The 12097-nt window shown below is 39.3% G+C and overlaps 1 protein-coding gene across 1 annotated transcript in view; it reads left to right on the forward strand.

The window, feature by feature from the left end:
* The first annotated feature begins 453 nt into the window (after positions 1 to 453).
* The window catches only part of LOC124794868, a 51470-nt gene continuing 39826 nt past the window's right edge, over positions 454 to 12097 (forward strand). Inside the window, exon 1 of the mRNA XM_047258547.1 lies at positions 454 to 990. Within this exon, the coding sequence (XP_047114503.1) occupies positions 484 to 990 (507 nt within the window). The 5' untranslated portion in view covers positions 454 to 483. The remainder of the gene's footprint in view (positions 991 to 12097) is intronic.

Genomic DNA, 12097 nt, shown 5'->3' on the forward strand with positions numbered 1-12097 from the left:
TTCTAGGGGACTGATGACCATAGATGTTAAGTCCCATAGTGCTCGAGCCATAATAATGTCAAATAATGCGAGTATTAGTACAACCTGATTTCTGTACAAATTCAATGCAGTAATGCGATCATTGTAAATAGGTGTTATAAATGATTTTTATATTTAGTGTTTATGACTAAATTTTTTTATTGATTCCACATCAATGACGATCATTTCACCTGTGTAATCTAATGAGTCTAGAATTAGAAACTTGTAGGATGACATGGTTTTAGCAAACGGGTTTTCAAGAATTAAATGGCGTTTTCATCGATATACCATCTAATATAAAGGTGAGGTAGCCATTTTTATGAACATTTCATGTATTTTAGAAAGGACAAAAATGGGCTCCATATCCATAGGGTTATCACGGACTGTGGGGTTATGTCAACTTCACTGTATCCCAAGTTGGTTGCCGTGTCTACAGCGACTTTCAGATGTTGACAGTGCGCGGATATGGCCGGTAGTGTTTGGAGGAGTGGCAGGGTGCTTGATTTTTTGAAACGAATTTGTTTTTCTTCGAAACGTGGAGGTCAAGAACGTTTGCAGATGTCTTCAACTCGTGCATTTGTGCTAAATGGCGGTTCCTCGAAATCACTGAATATCATAACCTGCAAAAGGAATGACAGATTGTCACATTACTGTGTTCACCGACACCTAACCCCAGTGTACACTGTACATCACGCTGCATTTTTATCAGCAAAAGGTGAATGTCATTCTTTGCAGAGTTGTCAGGCCATAAATAAAACTAAGTGCGTAAACTTATTTACATGTTGTAGCAGGAACTTCTGTAGCGATACAAGTTCAGGCCCCGAGAAATTTCCTCATATTATGAATTTTCCGGAATTGGTGTGGCCAAGTCTCACGAAGAGTTTGAAAAATTGGATACTTGCAAATTTGATAATCAGGCCTTACTTTGATCAGGAATTCAATATTCAGGACTTCGTACTGGGGTCAAAGCAGGTAGGCATTTGATATGTAAATATGCAAAACATTTTTATGGAGTCATATTTCTTAGCCGGCGCTTACAGCTTTCATGTGTGGAGTTGCGAAATCGCAGAGAGATTTGTATCGGATGCTGAACTGTAAACTTGGTCACCAATTTTCGTGTGATCATAGGCTCATGAACGACTAGAGAATGGACAGTAGAATCATTGAACAGTTTTCACACCCTGAGCTTTGCATAAACTGCCCCCAGGATGTATTGAATATATGCATACTGCCTTAGTTTCAATCTTTAGGATAAGGGCTATACATGCAGTAGGGGCTAATTGGGTTTTAAAATGAGGATATGCGTTGGTTAACTCATGTTGAAAATGTGTCAAAATAATATACAAAATCACACTGTGGCAATCTAATTTGTTGTTTGGTGTGTTATTGGAAACACAGAAAATTAATGCAGCACTCAATGTACTCATTTGTTTATAAAAGGTATTTGCATTAATAGTGTTCGTAAACTTATGGACAGTTGTAAGTCTCTCTCTCTCTCTCTCTCTCTCTCTCTCTCTCTCTCTCTCTCTCTCTGTGTGTTGTGTGTGTTTTATATATACTGGAGGGATCTGCAGGTTGCTCACTCATTCGCAATTAGTTTTAATTTTTTGGCAGTTGCCTTAGGGTAGCCATAGTGTTTTAGATAGGGAGAGAGAAATATTATGTTGATTCTAAGTTCTGCTGACTGTTTTTATTATCGACAGTCAAGCCTGTCATTGTAGTCTTTAGTCTATATTACTAATCGGCTATCCCAGTTCATCATTCACGATCCTAGTTGCGGGATGCCTACCTGACTGCTTCCAGGGTCAACAAATACTTGATTTTCAATATTTCACACAATTATTGACTGATTTTATAAATTTAAAATGCTATGATCTACTCATTAAGAGAGAAAATCTTATGTTTACATTTTAACGCAGCAAGAGAAATAGGCCTAGTTAGGAACAGACATTATCCATGCATGCCACTGAATGAACATGGAAAATTATATCATTGTATGACATATACCTTAAGAAATGTGACATGACAACAACATAGAGATGTGTGATAACAAGATTTTACTGTAAACTGAGTGAATAATACCCACACAATACTGATGTGTTTGGTAATGAGAGTACCTCAGGATAGCCAACAAAATTTAAACATAATATTAGAAAAATTTATTCCCACTTACATGAGTGTCAAGTATTTAACATACTGACTAATTTGAAAAGTAATCAGAAGTTTCAGGTATTTTATACATCAGAGTTCAGTTTTTTAACGACTCAGAGGGGTTAACCAGTATTAAAGAATCAACAGTTTAATTTATTAGGCTCTGCATATTTTTAAACCAATCTATTATAGATAACATACAACATAATATTATCTTAGAATCAATGCCACCTTGTAGTAGACACATACCTGCACGTGCACGCATAATAAGAACATACATACTCAAGGCCCGTTATTCCCATTGGCATCGTAATATTTTGATAAAGTATATTTGATTATATGATGACAGTCTTCATAGTTGATAGTGTCACTGATATTGTATTCTTTAACATGTAGGCCTACATTAGCTGTGCTGTAGTCCTTTGATGTGAAACAGGTGTTATACATTTTATTTTGGCTTTAAGGGATATTTGACAATAGGATGTTGATGATGTATGTATAAGAATCTAACTATTATTTTGAGAAAGCACATGGCAACTCATATCATTTCATTACAAAATCAGAAGTGTGAGCAAAGGATTAATTAATAGAATCACCTGACATGTTCCACACCCAGGAGGATCCCTCTTTAGTGGGTCTATGGAATGAATAATTAATCTAATCTAATCCTGTGCTCTGGGAACCAAGCAGGTAATTTTTTTTCTGCAAATGCCCTCCTCCTTTAAGTAATGTATTTTGTTTGTTAACTATTTGCCCTTTAGTGGCAGACATTTTTTTTTAGTTATTCTTGTGCAAACATTTAACTGGGAAATCCATGTCATTCCTGTATCCCAGGACAGTGTTGGTCTAATGCAAAATACAGCTTGCCTGTCACTAGGGGTGGAAGCAATGCTTGCAGTTAGCTCAGTCATTTTAAGGTTTGATAGTGGTATATGGTACCCAGGTGGAACGCTCAGATATACCAGAAGCAGACTTTTTGATCACTAATACTGAGTGGAGACTCATGAGGTCCTCTTAATAGTAAGGCATGCAGAAAACCAATACAGACAGGTAGCTACTTGAGAAGCAGTGTGTGTGTGTGTGTGTGTGTGTGTGTGTGATGCATACGTCAGTTTTTTAGAGTAATAAAATTACATGTAGTATACAGAGAGGAGTTTAACAGCATTGATTATAAAGGGGAAAACTTGACTTTGCACACCAGAAAAAGAAAATATTGTGGTATTAATTAGTGGATTATGGAGGATGTTATACATAAATGTGCACTGATCATACTGCGGCTGAGAGTTTAACTTATGGGCTTTAGAATGGGAACCTAATGTGGTTAGAACATCTTAGATCTCCTATTTACAAACAGATCTGAATGTTTACATTAAATTAGTCCTAGAAGGGAGTCATTGAGAATGAGGCTACTACAGCATGACTACAGATTCAAAAAGGAATGTCAAGGCACTTGTAGAAAATTCACTTTCTAGCAAGTGAACCATAAACAGAATGCAGATTTTTTTGAGCAGTCATCATAAAAGTCTGAGATTAAAATAGAGGTGTGTAACAATAAAATTGAAATTAATTGTACAGCATTATTTAGAGAAATTTGTGCTGAGCAAGGTTGCAAGGAGTTGGAAATATTGTGGTTCAGTAGCTGTGTTAGTAAGTTACTGTGACATCAGAGATAAGTTTGTTGACAAACAATAAGCTGAATAAATTCAAAATTAAAGTACTGAGAGCAGTGTGAGAAGTGTCCAGTAAACTTGAAAATAAAATATTTCTGACCAATCTGACAAAAAACCTAAGTCTTGTTCTTTCCTAGCGTTACTAAATGATTAAAAGTAATCCATTTATTTTTTCAGTTTCAAATGTTCACCAAAATCAGGGGAAATGGTACTCAGCTTCCTCCTTTCAAACTTCACATGAAAATTGTAATGATACATACCAATGTGACTGAAGAATAGAAAATGAACCAAAATTGCTGAAAACTGATAGAATGTTTGTACAATTCTACATAGATCATGTGAAATAGCTTGCTGCCCTTCCTACAGCAGTTCATTCTATATCTAAAACTATACTCTGTACTGTGAAGTGCATAGCAGATGATATGTGCTTTGCACCACCACTGCTGAACAATTCCTGATGAGGTCTGCAATGTGGACTGTAGTGTTACCATGGAGTATGATTGCATTAGGGTTTCTTCCCGTTCCATTCGTGTGGAGAGCACAGAAAGAATGCTAGTTTAAATGCCTCAATGCATGCTGTAATGAATTTAATCTTGTCCTCGCAATCCCCACAGAGCAATATGTAGGGGTTTGTAGTACCTTCCTGGAGTCATATGAGGGTCATTTCTTAAGTCATAGCAACTGTTGTACGAGGGCTGTTCAATGAAGAATTATCATATTTTGATGACCCCTCTCAAAGTAATCTCCCATGATTGAGATGCACTTGTCCCGGCTGCGCTGCCAGTCTTCAAATACATGTTGGAAACCATTTTTTGAGAGGTCCTTCAAAATCGCCTCCGCAGCCTTCACCACTGCTTCTGACGATTGATAATGCCTCCCATGAAGGCATTTCTTCATGTGAGGGAATAGAAAAAAGTCACATGGGGTTAAATCTGGACTATAGGGCGGCTGAGGGATGCATTTCATGTTGATTTTTGCAAGATACTCAGCAACAACATTGGTAATATGCGGCCGCGCATTGTCGTGGTACAGCATCCAGCCTGCTTCACAGAAATGTGGTCTTTTGCGCCTGATATGGACTTGCAGTGTTTTCAGGACATCCCTGTAGTATTGTCCAGTTACTGATGTGAGTGCGGGTACAACATGCTGATAAACCATTCCATGAATATCAAAGAATGAGATGGCCATAACTTTCTCAGCAGGAGCAACCATGTTTGCTTTTTTGGTGGTTGGTGATGAAGGAGATTTCCACACTGAGCTTTGCTGTTTGCTCTCAGGATCAAAATGATGTAGCCAATCAGCAGTGATTACATTTGAAAGAAACTCCTGATCTTCCTCTAACATCAACTTTAGCTACATGCAGACCTGCACGCGCATGTTCTTTTGTTCGGGAATCAACAGTCTTGGAACCGTTCGCGCACAAACATCTTCCTTGTCTAATTTTTCTGTCACCAAGGTGTGGGTTGCACCCAATGAAATGTTCAGTATTTCAGAAAGTGATCTTAAGGTAATTCATTGATTCTCTCTCACAATGACAGCAGCATTGTTGATGTTTTCTTCTGTAAGAGCAGTAACTGGAGAAATTGATTGTCTCCCCTTTAAACCACCTTCGAGCTCCATTGTAGGGAAGAACAGAATCTTCATAGGCCTCCTGTAACATTGTATAGGCCTCAGCTGAAGATTTGTTGAGACGAAAACAGAATTTAAAGGCCGCATATTGTTCCTCGCGTGTTACCTCCATTGCATTGGTTGGCGATACTGAACATGTCTGACCTCGCCTGCCTCTCACAGGCAGGAACCAGGAGTCCCAACAATGAAACTACTATGTGTGTTTGTTGCACATTAAGCTAACAGAATATCATAAGATTAAAATTTAGCACAAAGTATGACCATAAAAAAATTTATGATCATTCTTTATTGAACAGCCCTTGTATATCTCGTGGTGTGGGAATTCTATGGTATGCATTGAATTGGTAATGGAGTCTGTATCTTAATGCCAACATAAAATGGGGTTCCAGTACTGGAGGTCTGGGGAAAGGTTGAAATGAAACACAAACACTGGAACTCTTTATAACTTAATTGTGTAAGAGTACAAATTGAACAAAGATGAATCAAAATCAACTGCTGTTCATCAAACTAATCCCCTAGTGCATCCACACAGTGTTGACAATGACTGAGATGGTGCTGAATGTCATCGGCATTGCCATCAGTGTGATCCACCGCCAAAAAACCATGAGGATATCCACTGTGTTTCCAAAGTGTCTCCCATGCAATGGTTTCTTCAGTTTTGGAATGAGGTCAAAGTCGCACGCACGGAGATCTGGTAAGTAGGATGGGTGGAGGAGGATTTCCCATTCCCACCACTGTACTCAATTTTTATGAGGTCTGCAATGTGGGCTGTAGCGTTATCGTGGAGTATGACTGCATTATCCAGCAGTGTTGGATGTGTACATTGCAGATGTAGTACTGGGCATTGGGTGTGGCCTTCCCTAACAGGGTGACACTCCAGAACACCATGGTCATCATACACCAGAATGAGAATGACCTTCATTGGGATGGATTCTGAAACACCTTGTATCACCATGGTGAACCTGTGGCATTGTCATTCTACAGATGGGGTCTTCAATTCTGGTTTATATGCTCATGCCTAGGTTTTATCAATCACAACAGTGTGATTTAGCTGCTCAATCCGTTCCCACTCAAATTGCTCCACGTTGATTTGGCTGGTCTCATATTACGTCCACTTCTGCAGCTCTGTTAACTGAAACTGAATCCATTTTGAACACTTCTTGCACACCTTCAAGTCCTGCCATAGAGTGGGGAACATAGTTGCCCTTGACATACCCGCCCCTGCCATTAATTTCTGCATTGTTCAGTGTCAGTCCTCTGTTAACAACTGTTGCATAACAGCCATGTACGGGTCAGTATGGGGTGAGGCGGACCGCCCACTTTGCGGTGAGTCTGTCGTTGCCACCCTCCCATGTGGTCGGAATCTGTCTATTGAAGTGTGCATTTCATTTCAACCTTTCCTGTGAGCTCCTGTAGTGGAACCCCATTTTATATTGGCATTCAGATACAGATTCCCGTACCAGTTCAGTGAACACCATAGAATTCCCACATTGTCAAATTGTTGCAAGATACACCATAGTTGCTATGACTTTCAAACATGTTTACTGTGATTATGGTGGTGCCACATACTTGTATGATACACCATAGTTGCCACAACTCATGGAACGAATCCCAGTACGTGGAGGCATGGGACAAAATTTTTATTTCATCAAACAGTATTTTATGTTTGTTAGTGAGGCTGTGCTCTGCAGTTGCCGATTTCTCTAGTTCTCTATTTTTAATATGCCGTTGGTATTCTGCACAGTGGTCAGAAACAGTATGAATAGTCTGACCTATGTAATTGCTTCCATGCTCACAGGGGATATTATAAATTTCAGGAACCCTGAAGCCGAGACTGTCCTTAACAGGGTGCATCATTTCCTTAATTTTCTTAGGACGACGAAAAATCATTCTTATACCCTGTCTACCCAGGACTCTTCCTATTGTACTGGATATAGTGCCACAAAAAGGAAGAACTGCAATCAGTGGTTCATCCTGTGAGTGTGCAGCATTTTCACATTTCCTTTTCTTGGATAATGCTGCCTTTATATCGCATGCACTGTAGCCATTTTTTCGGAATATGTACTTCAGTTGGTTAATTTAGGACTTCAAGTGCTCCTCATCAGAAACCGTTTTTGCTCTACGTGTCCGAAATGGCTCTCTTCTGAACAGGATGACGGAAACTCTGTGCATTAAGATATAAATTGGTATGTGTCTGCTTGCGGTACACAGAGTGGCTAGTACACCCATTTGCCTGTCATCGTACTGAAACTTCTAAGAATGGCAACATCCCTTGCCATCTTGACATTGAACCAGATGTTTGGATGTATGCTGTTCACGTGTTCCATGACAGCTTCTGCGCTGTGTTGCCAGACCATAAATGTACCGTCAACGTAACGATAAAATAAGGATGTACAGAGGGGAGCCAAATTTAATGCACATTCTTCAAAATTCTCCATAAAAAAGTTAGCCAATGATGGAGACTACGGAGAGCCCACCGCCATACTGTCCATCATTTCATAAAATTGACACCATCTGTGACAGCAGTACTCATTGCTGACCAATCAGAAGCCATCCATGGGCTATATAAGGCCACCACAACAGCAGTGAAGACAGTCAGTTGCTCCTGACGATGACAATGGAGGCTCTCATCGAAAGCTCAAGATTTTATCCCAAACTGATGCGACAAGAAAACCTGGAATGTTTTACATAGAAAGTGCATCTTTTTAGACTGCCAGTTCAGTTTCTTCAGCATCTCTATAAGACTCTTCCATGGGTCCAACAGAACTATGACCTTTTGTGCTGCCCTTCTCTGTATGTGTTTAATATTCCCTGTTAGTCCTGTTTGGTATGGGTCTCGCACACTTGAGCTGTATTCTAGGATGGGTTGGTGACGAGTGATTTTCAAGCAATCTACTTTGTAGCCTGATTGCATTTCTTCAGTATTCCACCAATAAACTGATGTCTGCCACCTGCTTTACCCATAGCTGAACCTATGTGATCATTCTATTTCACGTCTCTGCGAAGTGTTCCACTGAGTATTCGTATGAGTTAACTTGATTCCATGAGCCAAAGGCCTTCCTGCAGTGGCAACACTGGTTCCCATCACATCACTGAAATTAAGCATTGTTGGGCTTGGTTAGCAGGTTGTTGGGTTACTGTCTGAGTCTGCCAAGTGCTGTTGGCAAGCTGGGTGCACTCAGCCCTTGAGGCCAATTGAGGAGCTACTTGAGTAGTGATACCAATCATGAAAACTGACAACGGTTGGTGCAGACCACATGCACTCCGTATCTGCATCTGGTGACACCTAAGGACTGAGGATGACATGGCGGCCAGCCAATACTGTTAGGCCTTCAAGGCCTGTTTGCACGGTGTTTTGTTTGTAAGTGATTCCATCTGACTCATTGGCGTTACAGCCATAGGGTACTACTTTTCATTTTGTAAAGTGCAAGATTTTACATTTCTCAATATTTAAAGCAAGTTGCCAATCTTTGCCCTACTTTGAAATCTTATCAAGATCTGTCTGTATATCTATGCATCTTGTTCAGACAATACTTCATTATAAATAACTGCATCATCTGTGAAAAGTCTAAGGTTACTATTAATGTTGCCCACAAGGTCATTAATATACAACATGAATAGCAAGGGATCCAACAAACTTCACTTTAGGTCATTGGAGCAATAAAGCATTCTATGTGATTGCAAAAAGGCAAAAATCATTCCAGTTTTCAAGAAGGGTTATCGAAGACATACAAGTAACTGCACTGATGAGCTAAAACACTAAAATAATTTTCCACCCCAAGTTTAAATGCCCCATTGGTAGTGGCGTGGCACGTGATGTGGGAAGGGAAGTTTATAAGCAAACCAGAGAACAATGGGGAATTATTCTAGTGCTGATACAATCCCTAAATATTGAAATCCACTGACATGTGGCTTTGAAAAGGGAATGTTGCTTTGGCCCCCCATGGAAATGAGCATCCCAGAAATAGAGAAGCTGGTTGGCTTTTTACATGCTACTGCTGTGAGCATCTATGAATCATGGCTGAAGGCTGGTGAAACCATGAATAGGTGATTGTGTTGGGACATTCATTGTCATCACAGAATAAAGATATCGGAGGCTTGCTCATGCTGTGAAGCAGGGGTGTCCAACCCACGGTCTGCATGCAGCCTAAAGCAAGTATCAGTGCAGCCCAAGAAGTGAGCACCTATCTCACAATCAGTAAAAAATGAAAATACTGTTCATGTAAAACTATAATAAATTGAATATTTTCAATTTGAAACTCACAATGCTCTTCTTTCATTGGTCCATTCCATTCATGGCATTCTCACTTGTGCTACATTCGTCTGTTATTTTACAGCTTCTTCAGTCATGATGATGAAACTACGAGCTTTAGAGATGTATAATGAAATGAATTTGTGGAAAGATCACATTAATTCTATAATCTGTAATTAAGTACACATAAAATTATTAATGAAATCTCATATATAAAATATCAAATTAATTCCATCGTGCTTTTTTAGAGTAAATAATCATACATTAATAAATTCTAAATTACTTAAATGTATGCTTCTGACCATCCTTTTTTTCCCCCCTTTTTTCAGTGGTTGTTCATGTTAAGTATATTATGTGTGGTCCAGAAATACTCATCTCGTTGCACACCTTAGCTGGAAAACATGTTAGGCAATGATCTGTGGCAGATATGACAACAGAGGTGCAGGCACAAGTGTTCTGGAGCACACTGTTCAGCGTTGTTGAGCATGGGGCTCTGCAACAGATGGCCCCTGAGTGTTCCCATGTTGACACACTTTGCCAGTTAAGACCGTAGTGGGCATGGGATCATCAAAATAGAACAGTGGACCTGGTTGGGTGAATCTCATAATTTTTTTTTTTTTTTTTTTTTTTTTTTTTTTTTTTTTTTTTTTAAAAAAAAAAATTGCAGTTGATGGCTCCATCCGCACACGCCATCATCCAGGCAAACACTTGCTTGAAACAAGTACCATGCCGTGCATGCTGGCTGCTAGGGCTTCTTGTAATAATCAAAGGCATTAAGACAGCTGTTGCATATGTAAACGTTATTGTGGACCACTTGCGTCCCTTCATATTTGATGTCTTCCCTGACAGCGATCGCATCTTCCAGCAGGATACCTTTCCTTGTCAGAAGGCTAGAACTGTGCTAAAGTGGTTTGAGTAGCATGATAGCGAACTCACAATCGTGTCATGGCCACCAAATTCACGTGATCTGAAAGCTGTGTTAGAGTCCTGGGACTCTTTAATTGGGTGCCAGTTCCTTGTCCACAAATAACCAGCCTGTAATGTATTGGAACTGCATGACCTGTGCTGACACATCTGGTAGGCTACCACATTCTTTTGGAAACCGTACAAGGACTTGGAATTTCCAAAGGTGGACCGATGCACTATTAAGTGGGTAGTCAAAATGTTTAGACTTATTAGGTTATGAGTTTATGCTGCTGACATCAATCTTTTGTGGAATAATGACACATGCTTTAAGCTGCTGTATTATGTATGACTTTCATGGGAACCAAAAATCTCCTGTATGGATGAATATAAATTCGGCAAATGATGCTCTTGCGAAACTCGGCTTAGTCTCTTTTTTTCCATTTGAGCCAAAGGGCAGTGGATAAGTGTCTGATGTGGTGTGATGGGATGTACTTTTTGTTGCAGTTGGTCCATAGTGAGGAAATCATACAGGATGTAGAACATGTCATAAAAACAAAAATACACAATAAATATCCACAGTGAAAAACAAATGTGCTAATGTACTTTCCGTAGATCCAATCCCTAGTGAATGGATTGTCATGGATGTGGAATGAGACAAAAAAATTTTAATTTTTTTTCATTTGAAAGGTAATAATAAATACTAAATAGAAAATCATTTTACAACACTTATTTACAATGATCACATTGAAGTACAAAATTTGTACAGTATTCAGATTGTTCTAATAACCAGATTATTTGATATTATTAGTTTCTCTCTCTCTCTCTCTCTCTCTCTCTCTCTCTCTCTCTCTCTCTCTCTCTCACACACACACACACACACACACACACACACACACAGCTTGTGGTCTCGCTTCCCGAGCACAGGGTCTCGGAAGGCAACAGCAAACCATCCCCATCAGGACCTTGCCTAGTACGGCGGTGCGGGTCTCCCGCATTGTTCCCCTACACTCTGTCAAGAAGTATGGGACTTCATTTACTTCTACTAAGAAATTCAGCCATGGATTAAGCAATAAATCCTTTAGGCTACTCTTAAAAACTCCATAGGTAGTTAAATGCTTTATACTGTGGCATATTATTGAAAATGTGCATTTCTGAACAATGGACACCAGATTGGATTAAAGTAAGTGACTTTAAATCTTTGTAAGGCAATTCTTATTTTTAGTATTGATAACATTCAGCAACGCTGCAACATGCTGCTCCTGGCTGAATTTGCTATCTAGCTGTAATCCCAAGAATTCAACACAGCCTACTTCTTTTGTCTGTTTCTCATTGTATTTTAGGCATGTACCGGTCAGAAACATCTTAAAAGTTCTGAACTGCATGTAGTGTGTTTTTCCAAAGTTTAGTGACAGACTTTGCTAGGAAACATTTAATAAGGGTCATGAAAATTTCATTAACTGATCTCTCTAAG

Source organism: Schistocerca piceifrons, chromosome 4 (assembly GCF_021461385.2).
Source record: "Schistocerca piceifrons isolate TAMUIC-IGC-003096 chromosome 4, iqSchPice1.1, whole genome shotgun sequence".
Lineage (NCBI taxonomy): Eukaryota > Metazoa > Arthropoda > Insecta > Orthoptera > Acrididae > Schistocerca > Schistocerca piceifrons.